At 46.6% G+C, this 15,291-nt stretch overlaps 1 protein-coding gene across 1 annotated transcript in view; it reads left to right on the forward strand.

Moving 5' to 3' along the window:
• The first annotated feature begins 2,152 nt into the window (after nt 1-2,152).
• The window catches only part of LOC126548555 (cytochrome P450 4V2-like), a 38,054-nt gene continuing 24,915 nt past the window's right edge, over nt 2,153-15,291 (forward strand). The window contains exon 1 of the mRNA XM_050196781.3: nt 2,153-2,746. Within this exon, the coding sequence (XP_050052738.1) occupies nt 2,497-2,746 (250 nt within the window). The 5' untranslated portion in view covers nt 2,153-2,496. The remainder of the gene's footprint in view (nt 2,747-15,291) is intronic.

Here is a 15,291-nt window from a genome sequence, read left to right on the forward strand (position 1 = left end):
CAGAAGATTGGTGCTTTACATAGCGCTTGTGGTTTGAGAACATATCAGTATTCTGCGCCATTGTGGGCAGCGATGGATGTTAACAGTCTCATGATGAGGTGGCACACAAATTCATGGGAAAGTTCATGAAGTCAAGCGTAAGATCAGGAAGAAAGGGTTTCAATCTGCGCTAGTGGCATGTCATCGCGTCTTGTTAATTTCCTCTATTAGTTTGGTGCAATCCAATGCAAAGAACAGCGATTGTTAATAATTCTTTTAAAATTAAAGAATTCAATTCATTTGGACTTTGTTCGGTTTCAATCTACTGTTGGCTTCTTCACTTGTCATGGTATTTATTTATTTATTTATTTATTTATTTATTTATTTATTTATTTATTTATTTATTTATTTATTCGTTTTTGCATACAAAATTATGAAGCTCAGTACTTTCATCACTCAATTTTAAACTGAACGTACTGTGGCTCAATCGCCATAAGGGTAGTTATATGCTGCCAGCTTTCACGAATGATTTGCATCGATTTCATTTGCCACACTTTCCGATTGTCACACTGTCATCGCCTGCCCCTGTTCCCTGTGAGTCTGCAGAAACTGCACGTTGTACTCCGAATAAATGTCGCAGAAGCCCTTCTCACTTGACGAATATACTGGTAGGAAATTATAAACCAAAGAGTACACCTACAATAACAAAAAAATAGAGGAAGCACTAGCATTCTCCCATATCTTCACCAAATTATTATGGCCCTCAAACACGCGTCATGAAATATTTTCCCTGCTTTACTTACTGCGAGTATAGGCTGCGAGAAAAGCACTCCTACAGAGATACATCGGAGCTTGCTTTGACGTCTAGTTTGTCGCTGTTTCTTGCGCAGGACAATTTCATATTTGTGTGAGAAACCTGTGCCGGCTTCCCTTACTAATTTTGCCTTGGGGAAAGCAACATGGAGTACTGTTGTTGTTCGCACTGTTGGCTTGAGAGTTTCATTGTAATGTGGTGTTGTTTTAACTGCTATATGATAATGTCGTTCAGTGTCCAATAACTGTTCTTCTGCCCTTTCTTCTGGAAAACAATGCACAAAAGTACACAAGACTATACATCTAACAGTACCAGCTGTTCAAGAGCCAAGGAGGTTCCGTAATTATGCGCCAACATCTCCTTCCATAAAATCAAAACAGCTAATACCAGAACAGCAACAAATTAAGGACTCGTCGGCCTACGTAATATTTCCGTCTGCATATATAAACAGGCTGTGAGTACAGTCTCTTCGGAGGTCAGGACAGCGCCTGACACAACGAAAGCTCAGTTTAGGCAATAGAGATCACGTGTGTTTTCAAACGTGGGCTTCAATGATGACAACGTAAAATTACTTTTTTGTCCTATTGTATATGCCTCACTGACACTCTTAAAGCCATGGCCGTCAAGGGTGCTCTTGTCACAAGAAACAAGAAAAGAAGCAATGTTACTCAAAAATATCACAAGTGCGTCCACCGGGAAAGTAAGTGTCAGTTCAAGAGCGCTAACGTGGGACACCCCAAAGCTGAAGGCGTGAAGAAAATTACAAAAGTCTATATAGGCTCTGTCATCACGCAGTTTCATAAGCGAGGCCCACGAACAGAGCGCTATAGCGAGGAACGTGTGACGCTCTCGGTGACGGACGGGGCTCCAAATAACAGGTTAGACGAAGTGGAGGCATCATCGCTTGGGAAGAGCGAGCCCATTTACGCAAAGTCGAGTGAGTTCGTACCTTCGCCTTGGATGACGCCGGCCCTGGGCTGAGCACAAGAACAATACATGCTGTCTTCTGTGCGGCATAGAGCGATTCGCTCGCAAACGGCTTTAATTAGCAGATGGCAAGCTCGGTCTCGGCTTCTCGCAGGAATTCCCGCGCTACGTGCTATAAGGAAAATGACTCTCACGTGAACAAAACACATTTCCGGTGTCAAATGCGCCGAGCTGCAAAGAGTGCGAGACATGCACGAGTTTCCGTTCTCACTAAAAATGACGCAGGTGCCGATGAAGAACAGTACCATCAACGACAGTCACAGAGTCTTCGCCAGTGTACTGACGACAGGACATAAAAGCGAGTGACGAGAATCTTTCCGTTGACTGGACACTGTTATTAAGCTCGAGAAAAGAATCATTAGGCACTGAGGCGCTGCGATCGCGGCGGACATCTTCCCGTGAGATCTCGTGCAACAGTGAAAGGCATATATGGCGGAGCGACGCCATCCCGGCCCTTTTACTGCGAAGCCTGACGGACACCACCCTCGTAGATCAGTGTTGCTTCCTTCACGGGTGTGAACAGTTCTGCCTTCGGGACACCGCGTTCAACTTCTGTGCGCGATAAACCCGAGTTAAACAGTTTACATCAGAAAAGGGAATAGTCAAACCTTTTTACCAAAAGTACGCCTGGTTTCGTCGGCTGCGTTTGGAGGTGCTCATCGCGAAGCTTCTGTTTGCTGTAGTGCTCACGCTCAACGACTCTGTTAGTGCCCACGATGGAGGGGAGCGTCGTTGCTGGTTATTCGATCACTCGGGCCAAGTTTCAACTCCTGGGTGACACAGTTGTGTGGCTAGTGTTCTCCTATTTAGCCTGGGCCCTCGTCCTTCGTCCCACAATTGCGTGGCTGCGCAAGTGGAGTGCACTGAGACCGCTGCCGGGACCGTGCGATGGGCTCCCGTTCTGGTATTCCGTTCGAACCTATTGGGAAAAGAGCCGATCGAATTCTGTCAAGGATGCAACGTATGGTAAGTGTCCGTGCTGCTCTTGTTAATGTGGGCCATCCTTGTGGGCGGCGCTGCGCATCGGGACGAACGCTGCTCGGTGGGAGAAAGTATTGACTCTCGTGAACACCTTTCGGCCCAGCTGCCCAAATTCATTACACGATCTCCTGATGGCTCACAGTGAACAGAGGTACAGCACTATTGCGCAAGAAATTTTTCGTGATCATGCCAGCATGTTTTATTGGTTTTAGGCCTGTTGCGAAATTTTTGGTTATGATGTAGCCGATGAGTCATATTGAAAAGATCCTGTCTGGTATAGCAACGTTCGAATGTCAAGCCTGCCTCCTTTTCTATGCTTTGTTTTTCCGCGGGACATTTTGTCACCACTATGGGCTTGCTAATATTAGGTTATCTTGCTAACTATTCCACACCTTTGACATTTAAGTCATTGCCAAGTGCTGACGCCTATAAACAATCGCTAAGGCGCAGGATCAACTGGGAGCGCGAGCGCTCTGAAGAGAAAGAGAGAAGGAATACAGAGGAAGGCAGGGAGGTTAACCAGACGTAGTACCGGTTGGCTACCCTGCACGGGGGGAAGGGTTAAGGGCGATAAAAAGAGAAAGAGAGTGGAAGGGGGAATAGAGAGAAAGCGAGACGAGCACTAACAAAGCGCGTACACTATAGAGCGGTAAGGGGCGGCGTTATTAAAGTCTATCGTTAAACCCCGTAGACCGCAGGAACCTTAATAACGCGAGTAAGGCCTTCGACGCGAATGTTCCTTCAGAGCACTGACCTAAAAATATCTCAATAGCAGTAAGAGTGGCCACATGCGTTGCGTGCGTATGCAGTTTGCCATGTGTCGCTAGACACTCTCCTGAAACACTGTGGTATATCGCAGGATTAGAAATCTCACTAGGTTGTTCACAGTAGTCGCGAGTATGTATAATTAAAGCAATAATTTTTGGGCGCCATTAAGCAGAAGGGAGAACATTGTGGTCTATCCCACGGTGGTAGAATAGGACCATGGTCTGTCCTGTTAATTCGTGTTTCTTATTTTAAGGATATTTACCTTCAATCAACATTCTCGAGGCAGTTAATGTGGCACTTCAAAACCATGCGTCTATCTACGCCCTAGACTAACACTTACTTTCACTGTCTTCGTCAAGCTACAGGTCATTTTTAAAATTAAATTATGGGGTTTCACGTGCCAAACCCAACATTAGATTACGAGAAACGCCGTAGCGGGCGACTCCATATTAATTTGGACCACCTGTGGTTCATTAACGTGCACCTAAATCTAAGTTCACGGGTGTTTTTCGGAAATTCGCCCCCATCGAAATGCGGCCGCCGTGGCCAGGATTTGATCCCGCGACCTCATGCCAAGCAGCACAACACCATAATACAGGTCGTTCTTGATGTGGAAAGTTAAGGCTTCCTCAAGCATAATCACTGGTAATGACTAAACTTCTCATTAGCAAACAAATCAAGCGAAGCAGCCATGAATCCAGGAAAAGCATAGGTGCAATTGAGCGTCCTTTATTAAAAATTAGAATTAATGATAGCGAAGGTCTTGACTCTGACAGCCTTCTTGCCTCAGGGCATCATGCAACTGTTTATTATCCGGTCATCTGCACCTAAAATAGCGCACTATATGCAAAGCCTGCGGTTGAAAGGTACATCCATATTGTCATCGACGGGAGTGGCACTGGCCGATACTCCTAGGGCTACGTTTAGTACATCTATACGCAAATACCCAAACAAAGGGACAGAAGGATAGCCACCGCCATAGGTGAATTGGTATATCGCAAGCGTCATGCGGAGGTTGTAGGTTCGGCTTCCACCGACGGTAACTTGTCTTCCACCTTCATTTTTTTAAAAGCGCAGCTTGTAGGCGCCCGTTCGTGCGGCGAGCCTCGGCCTCGGCGTAACCGAGCGAACGAGTACAGCGAAGGATGAAGCAGCGAACACGTAGCGCAGCGGGGGAAGAAAGACGCGAAGATTAAAGCGCAGGAGCAGGACATGGCGAGAGGGTGAAAGGAAAAGCGCAGTGCGGCGACGATGGCTACGACATGGCTGCCGGAGTAGTGCGCGTCGTCGAGGGTGTCTGTGTGCGGCAGCTGCTGTGAATCGCGCCCACCTACGCGCTGCATCTCAGGATCTCCAGATTAGCGAGGCAGTCGCGCCGCACTTCGTTCCGTTTGCAGTGGGCCGCACGAGACAGATTATCCGTTCCAGCCGATATATCGCGAAATGAAAACACGCATTGAGCTGCGCTCAAATTTCGCATTAGGGATTGTCGTGATCGTCGGTGAATTTTTTTTTCTCTTTATTAGTCGTATAATATTTATCGCAAACATAGCCTCTTTTACATAATTAGTTCTGCAACTGAAAAGACGTAACAGCAAACTTTTCATATAATTAATTCGGCTTCATTGTCTGTTGACTTCACGCTCTACTTTCTAAAAAATTGACTCCCTGGATTCACTAGACTCCATGATTCATTTCGGTAAGCCTTTTGTTGTCATCCTAGCCAAATATGATTTCCGGAAACAGAATACTCTTTCAAAGTCTTATGAAAAGCTGCATCGGTCTCCCGGTGCAAGCAATATTCTAAGCTTTCATATCTTCTTAAAAGTTATAGCAAGTGTGACAATTTCCTTGGAACATTTGTCGCGCTCCTCTTATAAGAGACTTTTTCTGACTAAGCCGCTCATTTTGCAGGATATAAAAGTGGTAACCATGCTCGGTTTTTTTGTTTTTCTTCGCCATGAGTCTAAAAATGAAATCGTTGTGTTTAGTAAAAATATTTAAACGAATGACCATCGAAATTTCGCTATAGGCACGACGACGCTGGCATTCTATTGTTTTCTTTTTTACCAATAATATGACTGTTGCGACACTCACAGTACTATCACTCGCCGCGCTCGCTTCTCTGGGCCTTGGACACCGTCCTCGGGCATTTTTTCTTGTATGTAGCATTGTTCCACCACTACATTGCTAGCGCTGCAAACAATCCAAGCGCCAGGAAACTGGCTTATGTTGACCCACATTTCGACTCGCAGATCAATGCCAGTGAGCGCATCTCTGTCCAGCGTAACAAAGCAATAGATCGCGGCATACACTCTTCAAAAAAAATTTGCACCCTTCAGGGCTTATCTTGTCACCCAACATCAATCATCTATCGTGCATGCGTTATCTTTCTGAAACGCTGCGCCCACGGTATACTTTCAAATCAAGAATGGCACGCGCGTACAAGAGCCCTGTGGCCTCTCCTATGCAGGAGTGGCCGTGGTGCCATATTGACCGTAAGACAACCGTTTCTGAGTGAGTTATAAAAATCGAGATGCGTATAGGCCACCTCGAAAGGCACGCGGAGCAGCAGTGTGTCTATAGGTCAAACAGACGCACATTCGGTTTTCAGTTCGCGTTTCACTTTGCGTCGAAAGTACATTCAGTAATCAGCAGACTCGAGCAACGTTGGCAAAGCAAGCGTAGCTAAGAGTAAAAATAAAAGAATAAGAAGATTCAATGCTGTAAAATAAAAAGTAGATTTCATTTGCTCATTGAACCATTTGGTCATGGGTAATTTGCATTTCTAATTGCGAAGCGCATCCTTGAGGCCTGGTGCCGAAAACGGGAATTAGTCAAGTAAACATAAACATGTGCAGAGTAAAGATGTACAATTCATTCTGGCAAGCTCCGTATTCGTCCGGTAAAGGTTGCAAAAGATACTGAGTATAAGACACTTATCCCTTACAGCCTCACAGCACAAGGTATCAACATAGGTTACACTGACAGCCTGCTGTATTGTAAGTTGCTACCAGGCAACTTACAGGGAAGTTGCTACCCTGGGGGGGGGGGGATCGCTTCTTCCCCGTCCACGCCACCACTCCTCACACACATTCCTAAAGCGCCGCCAAATCGATGTTGAGACTTCGCAGCTATTTGACGGTCAACATTTTGCTGGCTTTTTCACTCCCTTTGGATGGCGGCAGTTATCGGCATCTCCTGGGGTGTGAACGACTCTTTTTTCATAGATTCGGTGCCCGCGCGATTACCTCGAGATGCGTTCAGTTGTCACCACCTATTCAACGGTCACGCGCATCGCTGTTGCTTTGTTAGTTCAACCTTCTTTGTTTAGGCTGATCGATGGACCAGGAAAGGGATTCGGTTCGAGTCAGATGGCCATATGCTCGAGGAACGAGTTGCGGTAGGAGAAAACACCAGCTGCGTTTAACTTTTCCTTTTGCTTCATTATTTCCTCGAATGAAGGCTGGCCGCGACGCTGGCAGATACTCGGAACCATGTACCCGTGATATTGGTAAGATAAGGTGGAAAATAAAAGAATGCGAAACAGCGTCCATCATCAAACTCTGCAATAACACTCAAGAGGAAGCTTTAGCTCGGGCCCAACTCAGACGCGGTCTATTCAAATACATGTAAACGCAAAAACGCTTTTTTGAGATAACCCCTGGACCGATTTTAATGAAATGTGTTCCAGTTGAGAGAAAAACTTAAATTCTAGTGACTGTTGGAAGCGGAATTTTGATTTATGACCTGAATTTTGTGAAAAATATTTTCAAAAATTCGAAAGTTCGAAAAAAATAGACGCACGAAGTTTATAAATTAATAGCTTTGCATGAAAAACAGACACCGCGGTTCTGTAAACCGCATCCATTAGATTTATTTAAAGCGGGCAAATTCAATACGTCAATTTATATCTTAGGTGAATTTGTTGCGTTGTGTACAAGGCTTCAGCAAAATCTGTATTTCCATATTACTGAATTTATTTAGATTCATGTGTAACATATAGATGTTGTCCCCTTTAGATGTAACATCAGATGCAATTCACAGAATTGTGATATTATTTTTCCTTGCTGAGTTAGAGAGTTGTAAACTTGATAGATTCGTTTTCTGAAAAGTTGAGATCTTTTGGCAATTTTTAATAAAATGTTGACAATCTAAATAAGCAATTGGACACCAATAGTCACTACATTTTAAGTTTATTTTTTAAATGCAACAAACCTCGTGAAGTTTGGTGCCGGGGTTGCCGAGAAAACGAATTCTCCTTTTACATGTGTTTAGATACGAGCACCCGAGCTAAAGCTTCCTCTTAACCACATAAGCAATATGACTGTCACCCGTTACCTCGTCTGGTTTTTCCCTAATTGTACAGCACTTTTCGTGCAATATTGGCAACTGGAAACAAGAGTCTCAAGGAGTTGAGAAATTAAGCGATCTGCTAAGGGAGTGAGCCAAGGCAACAGCCAAACAGGAAGAAAAAGCGAATATTGACAAATTTAACCGTTGTTTATGAAAATCTTTATGGATCAACATCTTATTTAAAAAGGAAGTAGAGAAAACGCCGCCGGAAGTGCAGAACAATTCGATGAGTTTTGAATGACGTTTCTACAGTTATCAGTCGAGCCGCCTGACGTAGCCACTTCTCTGCTGTGCTTATGTATAGGTGTTTTTCTAACCTTCTGCGGTGGGCGCAGTACGTCTATAACCGCAGCGTCCTGCAATACACCTGCGCACTACGTGCAAGGTTTGTACCATTCCCCCTTGTCCGTGGACGTTATGTGAAAATCGCATACGGTCCTCCGGCTGCCGCGACCAAGTGCAGCGAAACTGCGGCGCATGTACAGCGTAGACAACGCCACAGAAAACGTTAAAGCAAAGTTTCTTAAAACTCGTATCTATGTACGTGTTCTTTTGCCATGTTACGGCCTGATCTGTCCCCATGACTATTTTCCATGTATTGGCTCCTAGAGCTCCGCATTCACTTTTCTAGTATGGACAGCCTACTTAGACTTTTCATGCGTCTCAAGTTTCCACGAGAATGGAGCTATATGGCCGTGTTTCTTACAGATCTTCCACTAAACATCCACCCGTAATTTAGGCCGACGTCTTCTTCACTTCACCTGTGTTACGTGCGCTCAGCAGGCACTACTTGTTGCTCTGGATATACGCTGGCAGCAACGAGGTCATAACTGAGCGAGAGGGCTGCAGATTTGGTTATGGCTGAGTGACGTATGTATCTCTCTCATAAATTCATATATCTGGCTCAGCGATGATTTTCCGAGAAAGAGAGAGAGAAAGAGCAAATGATAAAGGAAAGGTAGGGAAGTTAACCAGGACGGAGCCCGGTTGGCTACCCTACACAGGGGAAAGAGAAAAGGGGACGGAAAGATTAAAAGAAGAGAAAGTCTACTGGGTATATCGTTCGGTCACTCAGTCCGGATCACAGACGCTGACTCAATCCAGTAGCTTTCAAATATCGCAGCAGAGCTTTTGTGGCCTTTAGTAGCTGCGATATACGAGGCCATGATCCCAAGATCTTCAAGGTGAACGGTGTTCTATCTAGCTGATTGAGAGCTGTGCAGAGGTCATGTCTTTCGTTTTGAAAAGATGGGCAGTAGCACAGTAGATGTTCTATAGTTTCCTCGACACCGCAGACGTTACAGTCGGCGCTATCAGTCATTCCAATCAAAAACGTATATGCATTGGTGAATGCGACGCCCAAGCGTAAGCGGCACAGCATTGTTTCCTCATTTAGCAGAAGCCCTGGTAACATCCGCAGTTGCATAGAGGGGTCGAGGGAATGCAATCGTTCTTTGGTGAATTCAGGTGTGTGCCACTTCTCTAATGTCATGCGGTGTGCTACCTTGCTTAGGTGTAGGCCTGCGTCGGTCCGCGATAAAGGTACAGAAACAAGGGTTGCTCCTTCGTGTGCTTTCTTAGCAGCTTCGTCAGTGAGATCGTTGCCGGAGACACCGCAATGGCCAGGCAGCCACTGAAACACGACGTCGTGTCCTTTCGCTATCATACGATGGTGCATTTCTCGTATCTCCGACACTAGTTGTTCACACGACCCGCGACGAAGAGATGACAGAATACATTGTAAGGCCGCCTTTGAATCGCAGAATATTGCCCACCGATTAGCGGGTTGGTTGTTAATGTAATCAGCGGCACCTCGGAGGGCAACAAGCTCCGATCCGGTCGATGTTGTTAAGTGAGAAATCTTGTATCGGACGCTAATTGATCGTGATGGTATAACCACTACGCCGGTGGAGCTGGTCTGAGTGGAAGAGCCATCCGTATATATGTGGACTCGGTTAAAATAAAAAGTGTTCAAACAATCCAGAGCTGCTTGCTTCAGGGCCAAGGTAGGCAGGTCGGTCTTCTTTCTTATCCCTGGAACCGTAAGACGCACTTGAGGTTGTTTTAAACACCACAAAGCTGAGGTTGAACGTGTTGAGGGTGTGAAGCCCGATGGTAGACAGGCACGATGGATGCTGACCTCGTTGGAGAAGGACGCCTGTGGTCGTCGTTCTGGCAGGCAGGCAAGAGAGCTTGATTGCATGCGTGAAACATGACGAACATGGGCCCTAAGCGTGTCGGTGCTAATGTAAGTCGTGATCGGATGGTCTCGAGCCATTATAATGGTTCCTGCTGTTGAGGCGCTCCATGGAAGTCCTAGGGAAACACGTAGTGCCTGTGCTTGTACGCTCTGAAGTTCTCGAAGATTTGACTTGCATGTTTTAGCAAGTACGGGAGAACTATAACGTAGCAATCCTATAAAAAGTGCTCGATATAACTGTAGCATGGAGCCCACTGACGGTCCCCATGTTCTCCCGGCGATGAATTTGAAGACATGAACAAATGATGTAAGCTTCTTCTTCAAGTGGGCAACATGAGGGCTCCAAGAGAAGTCCCGGTCCACAATGACACCCAAAAACCGGTGATTTCTCTTGTAGGAGATAGGCTGGCCATTAATGCATACTGGATAACGAGACATTGGTTTTCGTGTAAAAGCGACTAATGCACATTCTTCTGTTGAGATGGTAAGGCCTTGTGTGTGAAGATAGTGAGATGCCTGTGTTGCTGCTTTCTGTAGCCTTGCGTGAACCTGCAGACGAGTGACCGCTGATGACCAGATGGAGATTTCGTCGGCGTAGATTGAGACACTCACTGTTTCCGGTAGGGATTCGACCAGCCCAAGAAGCGCGAGGTTGAAAAGAATAGGGCGTAGAAGACTACCTTGGGGAACTCATCGGCATATGTAATGGTCGGTAGTCGGACCATCTTCCGTACGTACGAACAAGGACCTTTGTGTCAAGTAGTTTCTGGTCCATCGATATACTCGCCCTCCTAGTTCAATTGTCAAAAGTGCGTCTAGAATGGGTTGATGGGAAACGTTGTCGTAAGCGCCTTTCACGTCCAGAAAGAGCGCTACTGATAATCGTTCCCAAGATTTTTGCTGTTCTACAGATGACACTGTCAATCGATGAGCGGCCTAGTCGAAATCCCGCCATAGAATCAGGGTAAATCTTGTGGTGTTCTAGGTAACATTCGAGACGCATGAGGATCATGTGTTCCATGAGTTTCCCGACGCAGCCGGCAAGTGCTATAGGCCGATACGATGCCGGTTCGAGCGGCGACTTTCCTGCTTTTAGTAGCGGCACCAGGCGGCTGCGTTTCCACTCCTGTGGGACGACACCATCTTGCCATGAACTATTAAAAAGGAACTATTAAAAGGTGCTTCTCGCGCCGAGGTGGCGCAAAGCAGTATATGTTATGCCATCGGGCCCTGGTGAAGACGAACACCTACAGAGCGCCATAGCAGCTTCTAACTCTTCCATAGAGAATGGAGCCTCCATACTGGTATCTTGTGGACCGGGGATGTCGCTTAAAGCCATGCCAGGGACCACGACTGTGCCGCCGGCTACTTTCGCACAAAATTCCTCTGCGACGTCTATCTCACGGCGGTTTTGATAGAGAGCAAGGGCTTTGAAAGGGTGTCATTTGCTGGGGACTTAAGCAAAGACCCCGTAGGGTACGCCACACACGGGACAATGGCTTGCGGGGGTCCAGTGAGTCTCAAAAGCATTTCCGTCTTTGATTCGCTAGCTTATCCATTCGGCGTCTTATCTTCTTTTGCATGCGCCGAGCTTCTCTGAGGTCAAGAATTGACTTTGTGCGCCTGTACCTCCTTTCAGCACGGCGACGTATTGTACGAAGCCTTTCCAATTCAATGTCATTCTCTGTACGCTTTTTCGAATGTGTGAAGCAACGTGTGCAATCTTGCATTGAGTCTGCAATTATGTCTTCTAATCTGCGTGCGATATGTTTCTTGCAGGTGTCTTCTACTCGATCTTGAAAAACTGACCAGTCGATTTGGCGAGATACATCCGGTAATGCGGCGTCTAGTCCATCGATTCTCACATAGGTCGGAATATGATCACTTCAATGGGTTTCAATATCAGTGAACCACTGCACACTCGAAGTCAGGCAACGTGACACCAAAGTCAAGTCAAGGCAGCTGCTGTACGTTGTTCCTCGCAGAAATGTCGGACTTCTGTCATTTAAAAGACACAGGTTGTGGCCTGATGCCAAGTATATTAGTGACCTGCCCCTCGAATTTATCTTGGAGCTTCCCCATATATGGTGGTGAGCGTTTAAGTCCCCTGTTATTATCCAAGGACCGGGAGTAGCAGCCATAATATCTTCTAGTCTTTTGCTGTCAAACTGACTTGTTGGGGATAGGTAGACGCCAATAATAGTAAAAGACAGTCTCTTCTTTTTCACACTAACACAGACGTACTGATTACCATCGTGTGGTGCTACGCGTTGCGAAAAATACGTTAGGTCCTTGCGAATGTAAACCAGAACCTTACTACTATGGACACACGTTGTTGGCACAAAAGGTTCGTATCCTGATAGTCTTATGGAGGCTGATAAGTTCGGTTCACAGATCACCAGTATAGGAAAGTGGTAGTCAAACACGAACTGTCGAAAATCCGAAATACGTGACCTTAGGCCTCTCGCATTCCATTGGAATATGGAGGCACTTCTGACATCATCACGGAACGATCGCTGTTGCTGTCGATAAGCCATGGTTCTGCTGTAGAAGTTTTCGAGCACTGGACTTCTGAAGGCTCGCTAGCACCGGATTGATGGCATCCAGCACTTGCAACGCACTTCGAGCTGTTGGTGTCTGTATCTTGTCCAGAAGAACATGAATAGCGCTCACCAGAGAGCTGATCATGACAACAATTTGTTGATTTTGGTCCGCCAGTTTATCAGGAACAGTCGAAGTGTCATTTGCTGTAGAAGTCTGATTTCGCTCAGTAGGAGCATGTAGCGTCGGGAGTGCAGGCCAAGCGTCAGCGGCAGGGCTGTTCGTTGCACCTTTGTGCTTTCAGGTGACTGCATTTGGCTTGGGCGGAAGAGTGGGTGGCAATGTACAGCCGCGGACAGAATATTATGGACCATGAAATCTAAGAAAAAGCTGAATATCTCCGCAACCTCACAACGCAATCTGGTATTTGCATTTTGGACCTCGACTAGAATATGCTAACAACATTGTCGTGGGCAGTTTTACTGGTTACGGCTACAGGCTGCTCGGGAATTGAACGTTTTCGGAGATCCCGTGGTCCATTTTATTCTGTCCGCGACTGTACGTGGCTGGCGCTCTGCAGAGGATCTGGAGGTTTGTGATCGACGTCGGCGACGCGATCGTCGCCGCCTAATAGATGTTGCTGCTTCTCGGTGAGACGAGTAGACTCTAACCATTTTCCTCAATATTGCCATTTCCTTGCGAATTAAAGGGCATTCCTTCGAGGATGCATCGTGAGGGCCGCTGCAGTTTGTGCACTTCAGCACACTGACCTCGCACGTGTTAGTGCTGTGTGGCCCAGTGCAGCGAGAACAGACGGTAGTGTTCTTGCGTACACTACTCACATGCCCAAACTTCATGCACTTCCAGCACTGCAGTGGTTTTGGTATGAAGGGGCGAACTGCGTGTCGGAAGTGGCCCACTTTTACATGCGATGGTAGGGATTCGCCTTTAAATATGATTGTGACACACCGTGACGTGCCGAGACGGAACGCGTTTGTGATGATGGTGTTTTCTGTAGCTGGCTTGATTAAGATCGACAGATCGGAGCCGACAATGGTCTCGTCAACATCGTAAATTACGCCACTTCTGACTTGTTTGCCCAGCGGAATATGAGGGCGAACGTTCATCCCGTCAAGTTCCGTGACATTGCGCATAGAATCCAACGCAGCCGCGTGTTCTACATCAATCGCTAGGACGTTCTTACGGGTGTTCACTCTGATGTCTTTGATTTCATTCGGAACCAGTGCCTCTAGATGTGAAGACACGGCTTGCCTGTTGAGGCGTCTCAGGTTGTCAGTAGCGAGAACAGGCGCGAACAGGATGGTGAGCTTCTCGGTATTCCACGAAGATCTCACGGTGGACTCACTCGAATTCGAGGATGCGCTGAGAAACCTTCATTTTGCTTTACCACTCCGCACCAGCTCGAAGGTGTCGTCACAGGAATCCTCACTGCTGACATAATACTGCATGGTGTCGTCACTGTCAGTGTCGCTTTCGGTGCCGTTACGCTTCCTGGAGGCAGCCGCCGCGGGCACTGCCGAGTCCGGCGGACGCGCGTGAGACTCCATCTCCATCGCAGTTAAGGAGGAAACAGCAGTTCACTGGCAAAGTCTAAGAAATTCACAAAATAAGTAGAGCTGGAAGACTCGGCGTTCTGCCTGAAAGGCACTTCGTCTTCTTCCCTCCAAGAAAGAGACTATACAAACTGGTGTAGCATGCAAAGTAATACAGCACATTAAACTTCCTCTATTCATTTTATGTCTTGGAAGTCGCTGGAGTTACCTTTTTTATTTGTATTTTTTACGGCACTGGAATGGCTGGAATTTTTTTCAGCTTTTCTACGGCAATTTAATGTCAAACAAGGGGGAAGGAATGACGTAAAAGGAAGCGAACAAAAGCAATGGGCAGCATTTCAAAGCAATGGTAAACTCATATGACGAAATCTAAACGCCTTTCATTCATGAAAAAGAAATCACCGTAAAGTGGTTTTCTCCATGACCGTTGTCTACGCTAAGTACTAAGTTCCGATATGTAGACACTCCCGACGTATCGTCGTGACGTCAGTGCGATGTATGAATGATTTCCCAATGAGGTTCATTTCTTTCGCGGCGGAACAACGAAGGGGTGATTCCCGCTCTTTAAGGCCGGTGCCCCAAGCGACAGAGAAGAACAGTCCCTTATCATTCGCTTTTTCTTGTTGTTATGGCCACCGCGAACGTTTTGTCTCACGTTGAGACAAAAGACTCATTATACGCGACATGTACCTCACTCGTTTTTTAGCCCACAACTAGAGACGCCAGCCAACGGTTTCTCCGAGTAACGTGAAAGACGTTCGAGTCAGACATGAGTCGCCACCATGCCAGAAAAAAAGAAAAAGTCACAACATGAAAAGAACAATTTATCCTTGCCTGAACAAGGAGACTAACGGTGAACTATACACCGCTGAGGAGGCAAGGTTCGAGAAGCGAGAGAGGTAAGATAAGGCGCGTTCGCGTGTCAGGCAGCAAGAAGCGCGTGGACGAGACGGAGGGGCGCTAACTCCCATAACCATGCCTCAAACGCTCCAGCACGTGCCGGAACAAAAGAAATGTCTGGGAACCAGCTCCCGGCAACAGAGCCCCGACAGCGTGCGCTCCGGCACACGCAACCGCATTTTGTAAGATAA

Source organism: Dermacentor andersoni, chromosome 1 (assembly GCF_023375885.2).
Source record: "Dermacentor andersoni chromosome 1, qqDerAnde1_hic_scaffold, whole genome shotgun sequence".
Taxonomy (NCBI): Eukaryota; Metazoa; Arthropoda; class Arachnida; order Ixodida; family Ixodidae; genus Dermacentor; species Dermacentor andersoni.